At 49.1% G+C, this 13953-nt stretch overlaps 1 protein-coding gene across 3 annotated transcripts; it reads left to right on the top strand.

Annotated features, from left to right (window-relative positions):
• The first annotated feature begins 913 nt into the window (after nt 1–913).
• SNX11 (sorting nexin 11) lies at nt 914–9109 on the top strand. 3 transcript variants are annotated; one of them, XM_045182464.3, is made up of 9 exons: nt 914–1081; nt 2710–2788; nt 3135–3194; nt 4145–4199; nt 4643–4729; nt 5031–5131; nt 6368–6463; nt 6683–6895; nt 7628–9109. In XM_045182464.3, the coding sequence occupies exons 4-9, from the start codon at nt 4158–4160 to the stop codon at nt 7899–7901; spliced, it is 813 nt and encodes a 270-aa protein (XP_045038399.2). In that variant the 5' UTR covers nt 914–1081; nt 2710–2788; nt 3135–3194; nt 4145–4157; the 3' UTR covers nt 7902–9109. The 3 variants fall into 3 exon arrangements, with proteins under 3 accessions (XP_045038399.2, XP_024429083.2, XP_024429084.2); XM_024573315.4 differs by lacking the exon at nt 2710–2788; XM_024573316.4 differs by lacking the exons at nt 2710–2788; nt 3135–3194 and having other exon boundaries at nt 916–1081.
• The last annotated feature ends 4844 nt before the right edge of the window (nt 9110–13953 follow it).

Genomic DNA, 13953 nt, shown 5'->3' with positions numbered 1-13953 from the left:
CAAGGTTGAGAGGGTCCATCTCCCGTCAGGACACGCACAGGAAACAGCAAATGACCGCACAAGTAAGTGGAACGCATGGGTGTTTCTGTGTCTCTCTCTCTAAAAATCAATTAAAAAAAAAAAAAAAGACTGTAAGGGGATCCTGAGGTCAACAAAATTGAAGAAAAGCTGCTTTGAAGTATGTGCAATAATAATCTCCACTTTACAGATGAGGAAACTAAGACTTGGAAAGATTTAGGACCAGTTTAAGGCCACAGGGTCAGTGTAGTGCTGGGTGTAGTAGTTGTTAGCTCCAGAGCTTGTATTTGCGACCCTAACTTTTTCCTTGATATTATCTTTTCTAACATTATCTATAAACTGGTAGTTAAAAGACATTTCAACAACATAAAAAAGTCTTCGTCATATTCAACAGAACTAAGCTGCACCATCCTTCTTTGGGGTCCTACCTATCGGCGGGTGAAACGTGTCGCTGAACAATCTCAGTCCCGGTTTTCGCTCTGACAATCTGGGGTTTTACGAACCTGAGTCGGAGTCTTCTAACTCCGCTAGGGAACTGCAACCACCCTGGTTGAATTGGGGACTCTCTGGAATTTGCGAAACTCCAAGAACCGGGGCGTTTTCTTCAACGACCCTCCCACAGTCAAGACCGTGCCTCGCGGGACCAAAAGCCTGAAGACCACCTCCCCTCAGCCCCTCCGCTCCTCCGCTCCTGGGACCCTCTTTCAGACCGCTGATTGGCTGGCCTGACAACGCTGGGCGGGACGCTGCCCTGGATTGGACGTCAGATCCCCTTGGTCACCCATCACCGGCGTTCATCCTCCAGCACCCGAAATGATTGGTGCGAAGTCCCGACTGCCGCCAGGGCCTGGGTGGGGCCAAGCGCTCCACGGGGGAAGCAGGATCGCCACTTAGAGCATGGGCCTGCAGGGGTGGGGCGTCCTGGGCACCCGAGATTGGAGTGTCGGGAGCCGTCTCCCGTCGTGCACTGGGGCACTGGCCACTCACCCGGAAGGAGAAGCCGGGACCGGCTATATGGTGGGGCGCTGGCGGTGTCGCTGTGGCGAGTGGGTGCTGCTCTCAGGTGAGGGGGCGTGGGCGCGGCCGCGGGGAGCGGGTGCTGCTTTGAGGTGAGGGTCGCGGGCTTAAGCGTCAGTAGTACTCTTGAGGTGGGGATTTCGCTTGACATCCTAGGGGCTGTCTTTCCTCCCGTAATAAAGGCCGTTACTTGCTCGGGATCCAGAGAAGGAAACCTGACTTTTGCATTTATTTTTAAAGGAATATAAAGCATCTTTCCTTCCTGCTCTCCAAGATTAATAGGAAAGAAGAAGCAGCACCATGTAGCTCTTTGCTCCTAGTTCGTTAAGAACGGAGGGGGTGTAGCCGGAGTCAAAGAGCTTGGGTGTCTTTACCCAAACGGCTAGGACTAGGGACAATGGACAAGTATTTTAGGGGGACAGGGGAGGCCCTTGCGCTAACCTTCCAAGTAGAAGCCTTTGTGACTCCAAGTGGAAGGAGTGGTATATTATAGAGGGACAAAAAGAACGGAGCAGAGCTGGTTGAGAACACTTGGAGGGAGGTTGGTCAGAAAGGAAGCTTCCTTTGCCGCCTGTGGGGACTTAGGAAGAAGAGCTTTTTGAGTTGCCATCTGGCTCAAGAATAGGTAAGAAGGGATGGAAGTCTCGGTGGCTCAATATACTTTTATCACCTGATTGACTTTTTAACCTGTTTCTTGAAGTAGTTTAAATGGGAATGAAAAGGGTGGAGCTGAAGCCTTTAATTGTTGTGACTTTGGAAAGTTTTACGAGGAATCTCCTTGGTAAATGGCAAACAACTAGATTCTTCTTGGAGTTATTGGTGCTGGCAGATGGAGAAAGTAAAGGAAACTTCAGAAGTGATTGAAAGGGCCCAGGAAATGGAGTTAGCGCTGAGTTGCTAAGTAGTGGAGAGAATCACTGACTCTATCCTTATTTGGATGACCTGTGGCTCCATCTCCCAGGTCATGGAGCTAAACCCTAGAACTTCTTCCTCTTCAGAGAACCGAGCTTCATTTCCTTCTGAGGAATGGCATCAATGGGGAGGAGAGGAAGCTAATGGAGAATGGTGATTGCTAGAAACTATTACTTGAAGTCTAGCGTTTTGCATTTGTTCAGTGTTTTTAAGGAAAGTTACAGCTGAAACTTTCTTAGTGACTTTCGAATATAGACTAAAGTACACAATATCTTGGGGGGGCAGGGGTCCTAGAATTAAAAAAAAAATCTGTTTATAGCTATTTGTTTCTAAGTGGTATTAGCCCCAAAGGAAAGGAGAGGAACATCAGGTGGAGGTGGTACAGAGCCCTAGGCAAACTCTTCTTGAGTCCAACAGAGGATGAGCATTTAGTTACTAAGTTATAGTCCTGCCTGTGGTAAACCTTTCAAGGCATAGGAGGTGTGTGAGCTCCATTGCGCTTTTGGCGACTATGATTTCCTTGGCATGGACTTTCCTGTTGTTACTTCTGTGAAAAGACACTACAGAATCTTTTAACTCTGCTCCTGTGCTGGCAGTTTACCAAATGCCTGGAAAAAAGAAAGAGGGAAAAATATTTTAAAATCCGAGTAGGTTCATTGTTCACAGTAAGTTGGCTTGCTCTTTTTGATCACAGCCATTTGCGTGCTCACATTGGGCTTTTACGTGTTGGTTGTAACAGCACTGGGATTGCCTCTTTTTCAGTTCAGGAACACTGTGCAGTGGTGACTGCGTCAGATGAAAATTCAGATTGTCAGCAAGGATACTGACAGCCAAGTTTAAGGTAGTATTGCAATCATAAGGCCTTCGGTTTGCTTGACGGTGTAGCCGGTTTTTTCATCTGAGTGCAGCTTCTGTGTGTGGAGAGACCTTCTGGTACATTGGAAAGAACTGGAAAAGCTGTTTGCTCTGCTAATTTGGTGGTGTAAATGAGTTCCCCTTCTTTTGAAACATTTGCCTTGTGTTAGCAAAACATAAGATAGAAAGAAACTCATTACACACCCTTCTAATGGTAAGGCAGAACTAATAAGGGAATGTGTTTAAAATTAATTGTGGGCCTGTAAAAATGAGGGGATGTGAATGGGCATGGGGGGAGGAGAGGGAGATCTTAGAGAGTCTTGTTTTCCCAGGAGCCAACGCAGATCATTTGTTGGCAGTACATATTGGCTGAAGTCAGTTTTCATTTCAAGGTAAATTGAAAAGGGAAATTAAACCTTATTGTTCTGCTCTTAAGAGAGGAGAAGGGGGTGCAGGTGGCAGCCAGGGTGGATGCTGTTGGAGTGATTCTAGGAGTAATAAGATTAGTGCTGTATTTTAACAGAAGGTGACATCATGGGCCCCTTTGGACTTGAGTAACCCTGTGCTGCAGCCTTCACGGTCCCCTTGTTGGAGTGGGCGATGTCGCTGCACATGTAAACTACCACGTTGGGGGAAATCAGCAGCTTAGGCTTTAATGAATCTTTACAAAGGAGTGGGAAACATCCTGAATCGACCTGTGTAGCTGTGGCGTGTTTGGGCAGAGGTACAAACCGGATGGCATGTCCAGCAAGGAAGGAATTAGAACCTTGGGCTTGGGTTCTGGAGAATAAATGATTAGATAAGGGAAGGTTGAAACTGGGCAACCCATTCAGGTGCTCCCGGTGCTGTCAGACTCTGATTTACCTTTGGGGAGAGGACTGGTTAACAAGGCAGAGAGAGACTTAGGAGCATCCGTTTTTTGGGGGGTTGGCTGTCTCCAGACAGCCAGGAGGGGGCGATGTTAGGTTCATTTGCAAAGCTGTGCCTACAAGGCTGCTCTGCGTGCAGTCCTCAGGCAGAAAGGGTTTGCAGCTGAACCTTCCTGTTCATGGGGCTTGAGGCCAACACTGCACAGACTGAAACGTGCTTTGGTTAGAAGTGCCATGGTTAAGGGTCTTGGCTGTGGTCTGAATAGGGAGGTGAACCCCCAGGGCTTGTAGCTGTCGTGATGTGGGGGAGTTATTTTTTGCTTCCTCTTAAGTTTTACACAAGAACTAAAAAAGATGCCTGGGTTTCCCCGGGAGGGTTGATGAAAAATTTTTAGGGTTTTGCCCTGGTAAAGACTGATAAGAATAGATGCACACTAACCACAGTTGTTCCCCTGTCATTTGTCCCTCTACAGACGTTTTCTTCCAATGGGTTTTTGGTGTAGGATGTTGGAGAACCAAGAGCCGGAGGTAAGCATGTGGTCTCCACAGAGCAGTGGGTAAGTTTGAGGGGATTTAGGAGAAGATGCAAGTCCTTGCTCCGTGTTGTTCTTCTGACAGTAATACCTTTGTGATTCTGATGAACTCGAAGTAGAGCCAGGAGAAGGAAATCAGTAGTAAAGGCATTTCTGGGAGTTGAGGTTCTGTTTTGACTAACTTGTCCATTCCTTAGAATATACTGGAATGTTAGCTTCGTGAGGGCAAGGATTTTCGTCTCTTATTCATGTTCTTCCTCCAGTGTCTTAGAAGAGTGCCTGACACATGCTGGGTCAATAAGTATTCGCTGAATTTAGTGACTAAGTAAACACATGAATAAAAGTTGGTGCTCTCTGGAAAAATCTGCCAACCTGTGTTGTCAAAGCTGCCTTACTGTGTGGCTGAGCTGAAGCTGACGGAGCATTTCTTACCTTCAGGAGGTGATCACTGTGCGTGTTCAGGACCCCCGTGTGCAGAATGAGGGCTCCTGGAATTCTTACGTGGATTATAAGATCTTCCTCCATGTAGGTGCATCACACTTCTATATTGGGATAAACACTCTCCAGGGCGGAGGGACAGTGCTGAGGCAGAACCTGTCTGTGGATGTTTTTGACAGGCCCAGAACAGAAGAAAAGGAGGGCGGAGAGGAGCAAGAGCTTGGGCGTGCCTGAGAGTTGCTTGCAGGCTGTCTGGTAGCACCTTGCTCTAGGTGCGGCCTCTGAGCAGGACTGTGGCCTGTGGCTTAGATCCCCGGTGAGAGTGATGATGGGGAGTTGAGTTCTTTGTCTTTGTCCACTAACCCCTTCCATGTACTTTTCCCTGCAGACCAACAGCAAAGCCTTTACTGCCAAGACGTCCTGTGTACGTCGCCGTTACCGTGAGTTCGTGTGGCTGAGAAAGCAGCTACAGAGAAACGCTGGTTTAGTGTGAGTCTGCTTCCGCTTTCTTCTTTCTTCTGGGGGGTCTGAGACTGGCTTTTTAGGTACTTGGGAATTAAGAGTTGACAATGAGGAAAACTTGGCAACATGGTAGACACTAAAGAAGTGAAGGAATCTGTTCTTAAATTATATTTTTAAATCAGTGAAAAAGTAAAGACAGAGTTCTTATTTCTAGTATTTTGACCTAACTGTAGCATAGGAATAGCAGAAATATTTTTGTGTGCATATTAGTATAGGGCTAAACAAATATACTGCTAGCATTATAAATGTGCTCAGCACTGCTTAGCAGAAACTTTTTAGCACCTGGACTTATTACAGGTGATCTGGTCCATTTGACATGTAAACATTTTGGGGTTTTTTTTTGGGGGGGGGGGCTGTTCAAAGACCTTTTCTCAGAACACAATAGGCTGAGAATCTTAGGAAAGACCTAAATAAGTCCTAAAACTGGAGACAATTTGGAACAGTGATTCCACCACGGAATGGTCACTGAATGCTCTTGTGATAGATGAGCTGTTGATGACCTAGCTAGTTAGTTACCATGTGGGACAGATGAGGACATTGTCATGGGTCTGGCCCTCATAAGCCAGTTGGAACTTCCCCCAACAAATTGTGTATGTCTGGCCTTGCTGTTGTCTTTTAAAAGTTAGGTGCTGAGCTTCACACAAGAGGCTAAGGAGGTTTAGAGTTTGTGGATGACAACTCAGCTACTTTTGGAAAATTCCAAGCCTGTGACTTTCTGGGATTGGCGTAGGTAGTCTTAATTGACACATAAGGACCCAGCATTCTCCGTGTCTCTATGTCTATGTTCCTCCCTTTTAAGAATAATAGTTGACGGTGGGAGTGGGCTTTGTGAACAGTGTAGTATAGAGCCAGGAGTTGGAAGTCACAGGCTTGTTTCACATACCAGTTCTGCTGCTTACTAGCTGTGTGCACTGGGACATTTTCTCAACTTCTCTGATTGTACTTCCCTACTTGTAAAATGGGAACACTAGTATCTTTCTCATGGGGTTTTGGGAGGGTTAATGAAATAAGGTTCGTAAAACATTAAGTGTAGTCCCTGACACAAGGCATGCAGTTAGTCATTGTTAGCGTCCCACCCCTGCAATCTTATTAAAAGCTATTTGTATTGATGGTCTCTTTTGGGAGGATTTCCTTGATCAGGGGCTGAAGTGACTATCTTGGATGTTACTCTTATTTTGGGTGTTATATTATGTGACTCCACAGGCCTGTACCTGAACTTCCTGGGAAGTCAACCTTCTTCGGCAGCTCAGATGAGTTCATTGAGAAGCGACGGCAAGGTCTGCAGCACTTCCTCGAAAAGTAAGTGGACATGCAGGCTAGCACCTGCCTCTGAGGTGGGGGCGGAGCGGGGGAAGGTGACCAGCAGGATAGATAGCCCACTGGACATGCAGGTGATTGGGGATAGACCCCTTTTTTGTACCCCCATGCTCACTCAAGCCAGAGTCCTTCAGAGGCTGGGGCTGGGGCGAGCAAATCCTCGGGTGATGCTGTGTGTCGTCCTACCTGTGTTTGCCCCAGGGTCCTGCAGAGCGTTGTCCTCCTGTCAGACAGCCAGTTACACCTCTTCCTGCAAAGCCAGCTCTCGGTGCCCGAGATAGAAGCCTGTGTCCAAGGCCAAAGCCCCGTGACCGTGTCCGATGCCATTCTTCGCTATGCTATGTCAAACTGTGGCTGGGTCCAGGAAGAGAGGCAGGGTTCTTGTCACTTGGCTAAAGGAGACCAGCCTAAGAGGTAACTGAAGCTCTCTTTCTGGAGACCCTAGGAGCTAGGATTACTGGGCCCTGGGCTAGAGAGGTGCCCGCTTGATAGAGAGAGTAAAGTCGCAGTGTCGGTAGTCTTTCAGAAGGAGCCTCATTCTCCTCCTGTGTGTCGTGCATTCCATGCACAGGAGTCAGGGTTAACCCATCCCTGGGTAGCAGGCTCTCCTATAGAAACTGGGGGAGAAAGAAGAGAAGGCTTTCCTATGTGTCCTGTCCTTTATGTTCCCCCCCTTTAAAATAACTTCATTGAGATACAATTCACATTCCATAAAATTCGCCCTTTCAGTGTGCAGTTCAGTGGTTTTTAGTTGATTCACAGCGCTGTGCAGCCATTAATCACCACGGCCAATTTTAGAACATTTTCCTTACTCCTAAAGAAACCTTGTACCCATTACCAGGACTCCCTCCTTTTCCCAGCCCTAGTCCCCGGCGGCCACCAATCTGCTTTCTGTGTCCCTGGCTTTACCTAGGCTGGACCTTTCATGCAAACAGTTGTACGGCGTGAGGTCTTCTGTGACGGGCTGCTTTTACTGGGATGTTTTCAAGGTTCATCCACGTTGTAGTGTGTCTCAGTGCCTGATTCCTTTTCACGGCTGAGTGACAGTCCATTTGTGTGGACATACCACCTTCTGTTTGTCCTCACGGGTGTTTATCCGTTCATTTGGCTTATCTGTGCCTTCTTTTCCCTTTCCCATTCTTCTAGTTGCTGCTTTTTTCCAAGATCGGGCAGGAGGAGTTCTCCCTCACCGCCTCCTGAGGAAGAAAAGGATCATTTTGAGGTGTGGGCTCCTGTGGTTGACTCTGAGGCTCCTTCCTTGGAAAGCCCCCCTCTGCCACCCCCCACCTCACCATCATGCTGTGATTTTGCGAGACCTGATGAGGGACCCTCTGGTCCTCAGCCTGTGAGGAGGTCCTTGGGAGGGGACCATGCTGTGCCTTTGGATCCGAGTCAGTCAGGAACAGTTTTGGAAAAGTGAACTCCGCTCTGAGCTCTGGGTCCTGCTCTGAGGTGGACAGAGAAGATGCAGACAAGGAGATGCAAGCACCTGGGTGGGATTGGGCACAGGGCAGGTGTTGGCGAGGTTGGGCTGCTGTACAGTTGCCTCTGCTCAGGTTGGTCGCACAGAGGTTGGTCTCGACGCTTCTCAAGCTTCCTCCATAGAAATAAACACTGTGCAGATGTTTGTAAGTTAAGCGTAAGGTCCAGGGGCTGTTGGTTTTGAACAGAATCTCATGTTTACTCTCTCGGGAGCTGAGTTTCTTACGATGTTTGTTAACGGGCCCAGGAGCACGGCCTCAGGTGACTGATTTGGGGGATCTGTAAGTGGCAGATGTTAAGTTGCCATGTTGAATATTGTCCCGACAGAATTGCTGTGTCTGTGTATTCTCACTGGCTCTGTTTTGCTGCAGGCCCTGGAGCACTTTGTTTCTGGCAGGCTGGCCCCTTGCCTACCTACCTCCTTGCTTGGCCAGGGTGGTGAAAATTTATTCTCCCACCTCCTTGCTTTTCCTCCACTGATACCACTGAACGGAATGGTGCTGTGACTCCTGTTGTTGGGGTTTCCTGCATATCCCAAGACCTCAGCCTGGCTGTGTGGGTCCCGAGACCCACAAAGTAGGTCAGAGGAAAGGCAAACAGCCCGGGGAGCTTTGTTTTGGAAAAGGCTGTCCTGGCCTGTCACTGTCTCTTCTGGTTATAAAGTGGAGATGCAACCATCTTTTCTGCAGAGGTAGAACGGGCTCCTGTCTTTGTTGAAACCTTTTCTTCTCCCTCAGCGACAGCTCCCTGCCTCCAGGGCTTCAGCTGCTGCAGGGCACCTCTGCTGTGTGGCAGGGAGGCCGTCTGTTCAGTCCAGTAGGGCACAAGGGCTCTATTGCTTTCTGGGGAGAGGACCTGGGGGTGGGGGTGAGGAACAACATGCCTGCCTTCAGACAGCGAGGCATTCTGCCCTCTTGCTGCCATAGTTCCTCTGCACTGACAGCCAGAGCTGGTAGGAGAAGAGCGCCGCTGGCATTCCGCATTGCTCTGCACTTAGGTTTGTGTGTGGTTCCTGCCCACTCCTCCACCTGCTGGCCGCCCCACCCGTCTGTGGGCTCTTTAACTACCAGCCTATGCTGTGGGACTGTCATGGCATTTAGTTCAGAGTTGAGGGGCTTTGGCCTGAAATAAAATTCAACTATTGAAGACTGTTGTTGCAATTTGTGTCTAACAAGCTGTAGCAGAGAAGGAGGGAATGGAGGCTGGCAGTAGTTACTTTCATAAATCATGAATTTATCAGTGTGGAAATAATGGTTGAGAGCTGTGCGCCGCAGTTCTCCTGCATTGTGTGTGCAGCTCAAGTTCACCGCTGGAGGAAGGACTGTTTTCCAAAGAGCCAGGATCCAGCTCTACTCACACTTACGGGCATGAACCTTGTTAGGTATAATTTACCTGATGCTGCTTCCATCCTCGCAGCCTGTCTGAGGTGCCAGGTGCTGAAAGAGAAATAAAGTTTGTCAACAGGCAGATGCAAAGCCCTGGCTGGGACTCATCCCTCTTTCCTGCCTGCCTCCCCTGAGTCTCTCCTTTATATGATGCAGCAGAGCAAGGCGAGGATAGAAAACCTACAGAGGCAAATCCAAAATGTCAAAAGAAGTTCATTTAAAAGGGGAAAAAAACTCCATACACAACCCTCACAAAAACCCGACAGATGCTAAGCTAATGGCATCCGCTCTGCCGATTGGTGGGGATGGCTCATGAATATTAATAAGTCCAATGCTCCAAATGGTGCAGCTGTGAACCCAGCTGTGCCTGAAGCTCTCTGATCTCGAAACTTCCAGACAGGAGCCGGAGGTGGTCTGTGTCAATTCCCTACTCAGCCAAAAAACAGCAAGCTGGGTTGGCCTTCTTCTGTTCGTTCCTTTTCTTCCTGGAGTTGGTGCTCAGCAGCTAGTTCTGCCAGCAGGGTAAGCTGCTGGGACAGCAGGAACCATTCAAAGACACGAATGCAATTTTTCTGACTCCCAGCTTTTTAAATGATCCATTAACAGCAGTGCATATGACAGCACTTCAGTTAATCGAAGGCCAGGAACCATCCCCTCATTGTCTTCTGCAGAGCTGAGTGTAGGCCACGGAAGGAGCTGTCCTAAGAAGGGAAGATGTTTCTAATAATGCAGGCCTGGAGTCTGCAGAGAAACAGCAAAAGTTGACTTCCTTCTCCACCCACGCAGTCCCATTTGTCTCGTGTTTTGCTCTGTCCCTTTGTATTCTAAGGGCTAGCCACCATGGCTCTGTGAGCGGCCTACTGAGCTGTCCTGTAGAATGAAAGTATTTTTTGGTTAGAACTTGGAATTGAGGTAGGTTCTGTGCCTGATGTAGCCACCTTTCTTCCAACAGCTACTTCCATGGCTCAAGGCCAGTCCTCTCCTGTTACTCAGGATAAGTGATCCCAAGCTCATGGGGTTCATTTTGTTCGGTGGGAGGAAACGTGTGTGTATGTGTGTATGTGGGTGGAGGGAGGTGAAATTTCTTGTATGAAAATCAGTTGCACATGTATCATTTTTGACCTGGGTGCCCAATGAGGTGGGCAGAGCAAATATTACACGCATTTTCTATCCGAAGAAACTTCTGAGTTGAGCTAAGCATGGTTTTTAAAAATATGCTTTTAGATGGTGTTAGAATATATTCAGGTGAGAGGTCCTTTATAAGCTCTGTAAGACAAGGTTGTTCCCTAACCCCCACCCATACCACCCCCGCTGGGGGGAAAAAACTTTTTAAAAAGCTAAAACCACAACTACTCAAGGGAAAAAATCCCTCTGCTTTTCAGTTCTCAGAAATCAGACCTCCTCCACAGTTCCCAGTTTTCTGACTGCTGAGGCCTTCAATCCACACCACCAAGTCCTAAGCACCTTGTACCCTCTCTGGTACCTGTGCTTGGGAGGTGATCAGATTTAACAATCTGATCGAACATTCAGTTAGCTCCATGTTTGTGAATATGTTTGTGTGCCTTAGTTCTTGCTGAATATTTTTATAACATCTAGGGATGAGGACAGCGGGCCAGGAGGATGCAAGGTGGGATTGGGGTGGAAATGGAAACAGACCAGCTCCTGGCTTGCCTCCTGGGGGCCGCAGGAGCATTCAGTTGGGCTGGAGTGGCACCTGCGGATTTATGTGTGAGCAGCCAGCTGAGACTCGGCTAAAGCCAAGCAGATAACCACTGCAGTGCGAGATAGTGACTTCCTCAGTCAAGCCTGGGCGCTGATCCTCAGCCACCCCTCTGAGGCGGCCCTCTGCCAGCAGGGACTCCGCTCTGTAGAGGGCATGTTGCCCAGTACAAGGTAACCTTTCTTTGAACTGTAGATGAGTGTCCCCGTTCCTATTCTTACCACTGCACCTTCTTTCCTGAAGGTTTTGTTAATCGATTTGGAAGTCCCCCCTCTTATCCCTCACTGATGGCCTGCCTCAGCTCTTCTCTCTAAGGGGCTATTTCAGGAACCGCCACAAAGACCAAGTGTGTATCTGGCTTCCAACAGGGCAGCAGGAGCTGGTTCTCGTGTCTTATTAGAGAAATAACTTGGGTAAAATCAGTTCTACCTTACTGATGGAGCTGGAAAGCTGCAACCTCAACTCTCAAGATACAATAAATACAGACAATTTATACTCAGAAGGATAGATAACAAGAGCCACACTTCTTGGGAGACAGCGCTCCTGACTCAATAAGCAGAGTGAATAATTTTACTTCCTTTTCGTTAAGGGGAGACCTGGTCCACTTCTGCAAGCAGAGGAGAAAAACAAGCCGTGCTTACATAGCAGGGAAAGGGGCCTGAACAATAAATAGGGAGAGATGGCAAAGCTGGAGTGTGAGAATTAAGAGATCATCTGAATGTCTTGAAGGCTTTCTTCCCCCTGGAAGGGCATGAACATCATATGCTTCTGTAATCTTTGGGTTATGGGAAGCCACCAGCCCCAATTACTGTCTGTGGCCATCAAGGCCCTCCTTCCTGCCCTTTCAGCCAAACACTTTTTTTTTATACCATCCATTTGGAAGGGGCAGTTAGTTCACATCCTTCAGTGTTCTTGCCCGGGTGTGTGTCCCTTCCCTGGTGGCCATGGTATGGGAAGCCAGGCCCACCAGCAGCCTGACCTGAATTCCTCCAGCATAAGGCCCAGAATAGTGAGAGCCTGAGGCGGTTTGTTGGAAGCAGTGCAACCTGCCCGTATGAGACTTAGATATATTCTACCAATTAGGGCACATCTGTTCCAAATGCTGAAAGGCGGGCACTGTCTCTTTAAGAGCCATCCCACTCCTCTCCTTGAGTGATGAGGGCTGGGAACACAAGGGAGTCAGATGCTGATTAAACAGTCCTACTGCTGAGCTCTGTTAGAAAATTACTGTAATTATGATCTAGTCCCAGCAGAGGGATGAGTTCCAATCCTGCTAATAACCCTTCCAGGTGCCTCAGATGCAGGCCCATGGGAGGCAGCGTCGGCAGGGCTCTCGCTGGCACCAGGGCCGGCGACAGCCCTTCTGTCTGGCCTGTGCAGGCAGACACAACAAATGCACCGGACCCTCACCCTGTCTCGGCCTCCTGAGAACGCAGTAGGTTTTGGTTGTGTCATGGGCTTTTTTGTGGTTTTTGTTTTTGGTTCTTGACAGCTCCTGGGAGACATTTTGTGGGAGAAAACTTTCCCCTAAACTAACATGAAGGACCAGGAAAATCACAGCCTCGAGATGCCAGTCTGTCCCGACTGTCCTCGCTTCTGCCTGGGGACTGCGGGAGCACTGCGCCAGCCCGACCCAGTGCAGAGCCGAGGGGAGCAGAGCAGCTGCCTTCAGCTGCACTGCCTTCTGCGCTTGTGTCTACAAACCTGTGTTTCTTGCTCTGAGGTAGCACACAGCACTTCACTTGGTCCTGACCAAGAATTTCAGGGATTGCTGCCACTGAAAAGGGAGCCAGGCATAGTGAACAAAGCTGTAGAGGGAGATTCGCTGTGATTCAGCTCTCTAAATTGGCAAGCACAGGCCTATTCATGTGAAAACATCATTTTTGTAGTGCAGCTCTGCGGCAGTGCGGCCAGCAAATCTCAGAGGTGCTGTGGAGCACGAGGGCTTGCTGGCTGGTTCCTAAACCCTGAGGAATTCATGGCATTTGTGCTCTGTATGTTTCCCAGCCTCGCCCTGAGCTGATCCTTATTGTTAAAGCACAAACTTCTAAAAGACGGGGCAGCCTCTCAGTGCTCGCTTCTAAGCACACGCAAATGCCCTGAGACAGCGGTTCTCAGCCAGGGGTAATTTTGTGGACATCTGAAGACATTTTTGTGGACACCCAGGGGACATCTGAAGACATTTTTCGTCGTCAGAACTGGGGGGGAGGGGCTGGGTATTACTTAGTACTTAGTAAAGTACTAAGCTCCAGGTTCTGCCCCTTGCCCCAAACGCCCACTGCACTGCCCTGGAGATGTTGAAGAAATGATGGCCAGTTCCCAGATGCCAGGTGCTTTTCCAGAGGCAGAATATATCAGTGACAGGCCAAGCAGGGTGCCTACCGTGGGAAGCGTCCAGGAAATGTGGGTGGCATGCATGTGCTCCCCTGGCGATTCAAGGCAGGACATGCTGGACGGAGTGTCTGACTGCGGGGAAGAGGGGAGTGTCTGTAGTGTGTTTTCTGTCCCATGATCAGACGGGGGCGGGGGGGGGCGGGTAAAAGGTGGCCAGCTGCTCCCCATCAGGTTAAGAGTGTCTGCAGTGGAACCAGATGCCCTCTTTGAGGACCAGCACTAGAAGACTCTTGGAATTTATTCCCATCACAGGAGGCAAGGAAGTGGCCCACTATTGCCCAGTGCCACAAAAATGCTCGCCTCGGTGGCACTCTGCCAGGTGGAGGAGTGGCAGGCTGTGATGGGTCCCCATGGGGACATGAACACACACGGCTGCTGACAGCCAGCCAGCCCCACAAGCAGCAGGACGCCAGAGACACCAGGCCCCTCAGAACTGCCTGGGCATCAGGAAAAGAAGGCCTAGTTGGCAGGGTTTGCCTGGGAGCCAGGCC

The sequence above is a fragment of the Desmodus rotundus genome, chromosome 9 (assembly GCF_022682495.2).
Source record: "Desmodus rotundus isolate HL8 chromosome 9, HLdesRot8A.1, whole genome shotgun sequence".
Taxonomy (NCBI): domain Eukaryota; kingdom Metazoa; phylum Chordata; class Mammalia; order Chiroptera; family Phyllostomidae; genus Desmodus; species Desmodus rotundus.
Note: the sequence above shows the minus strand (reverse complement) of the source record. Positions and strands in the feature narration are given on the sequence as shown.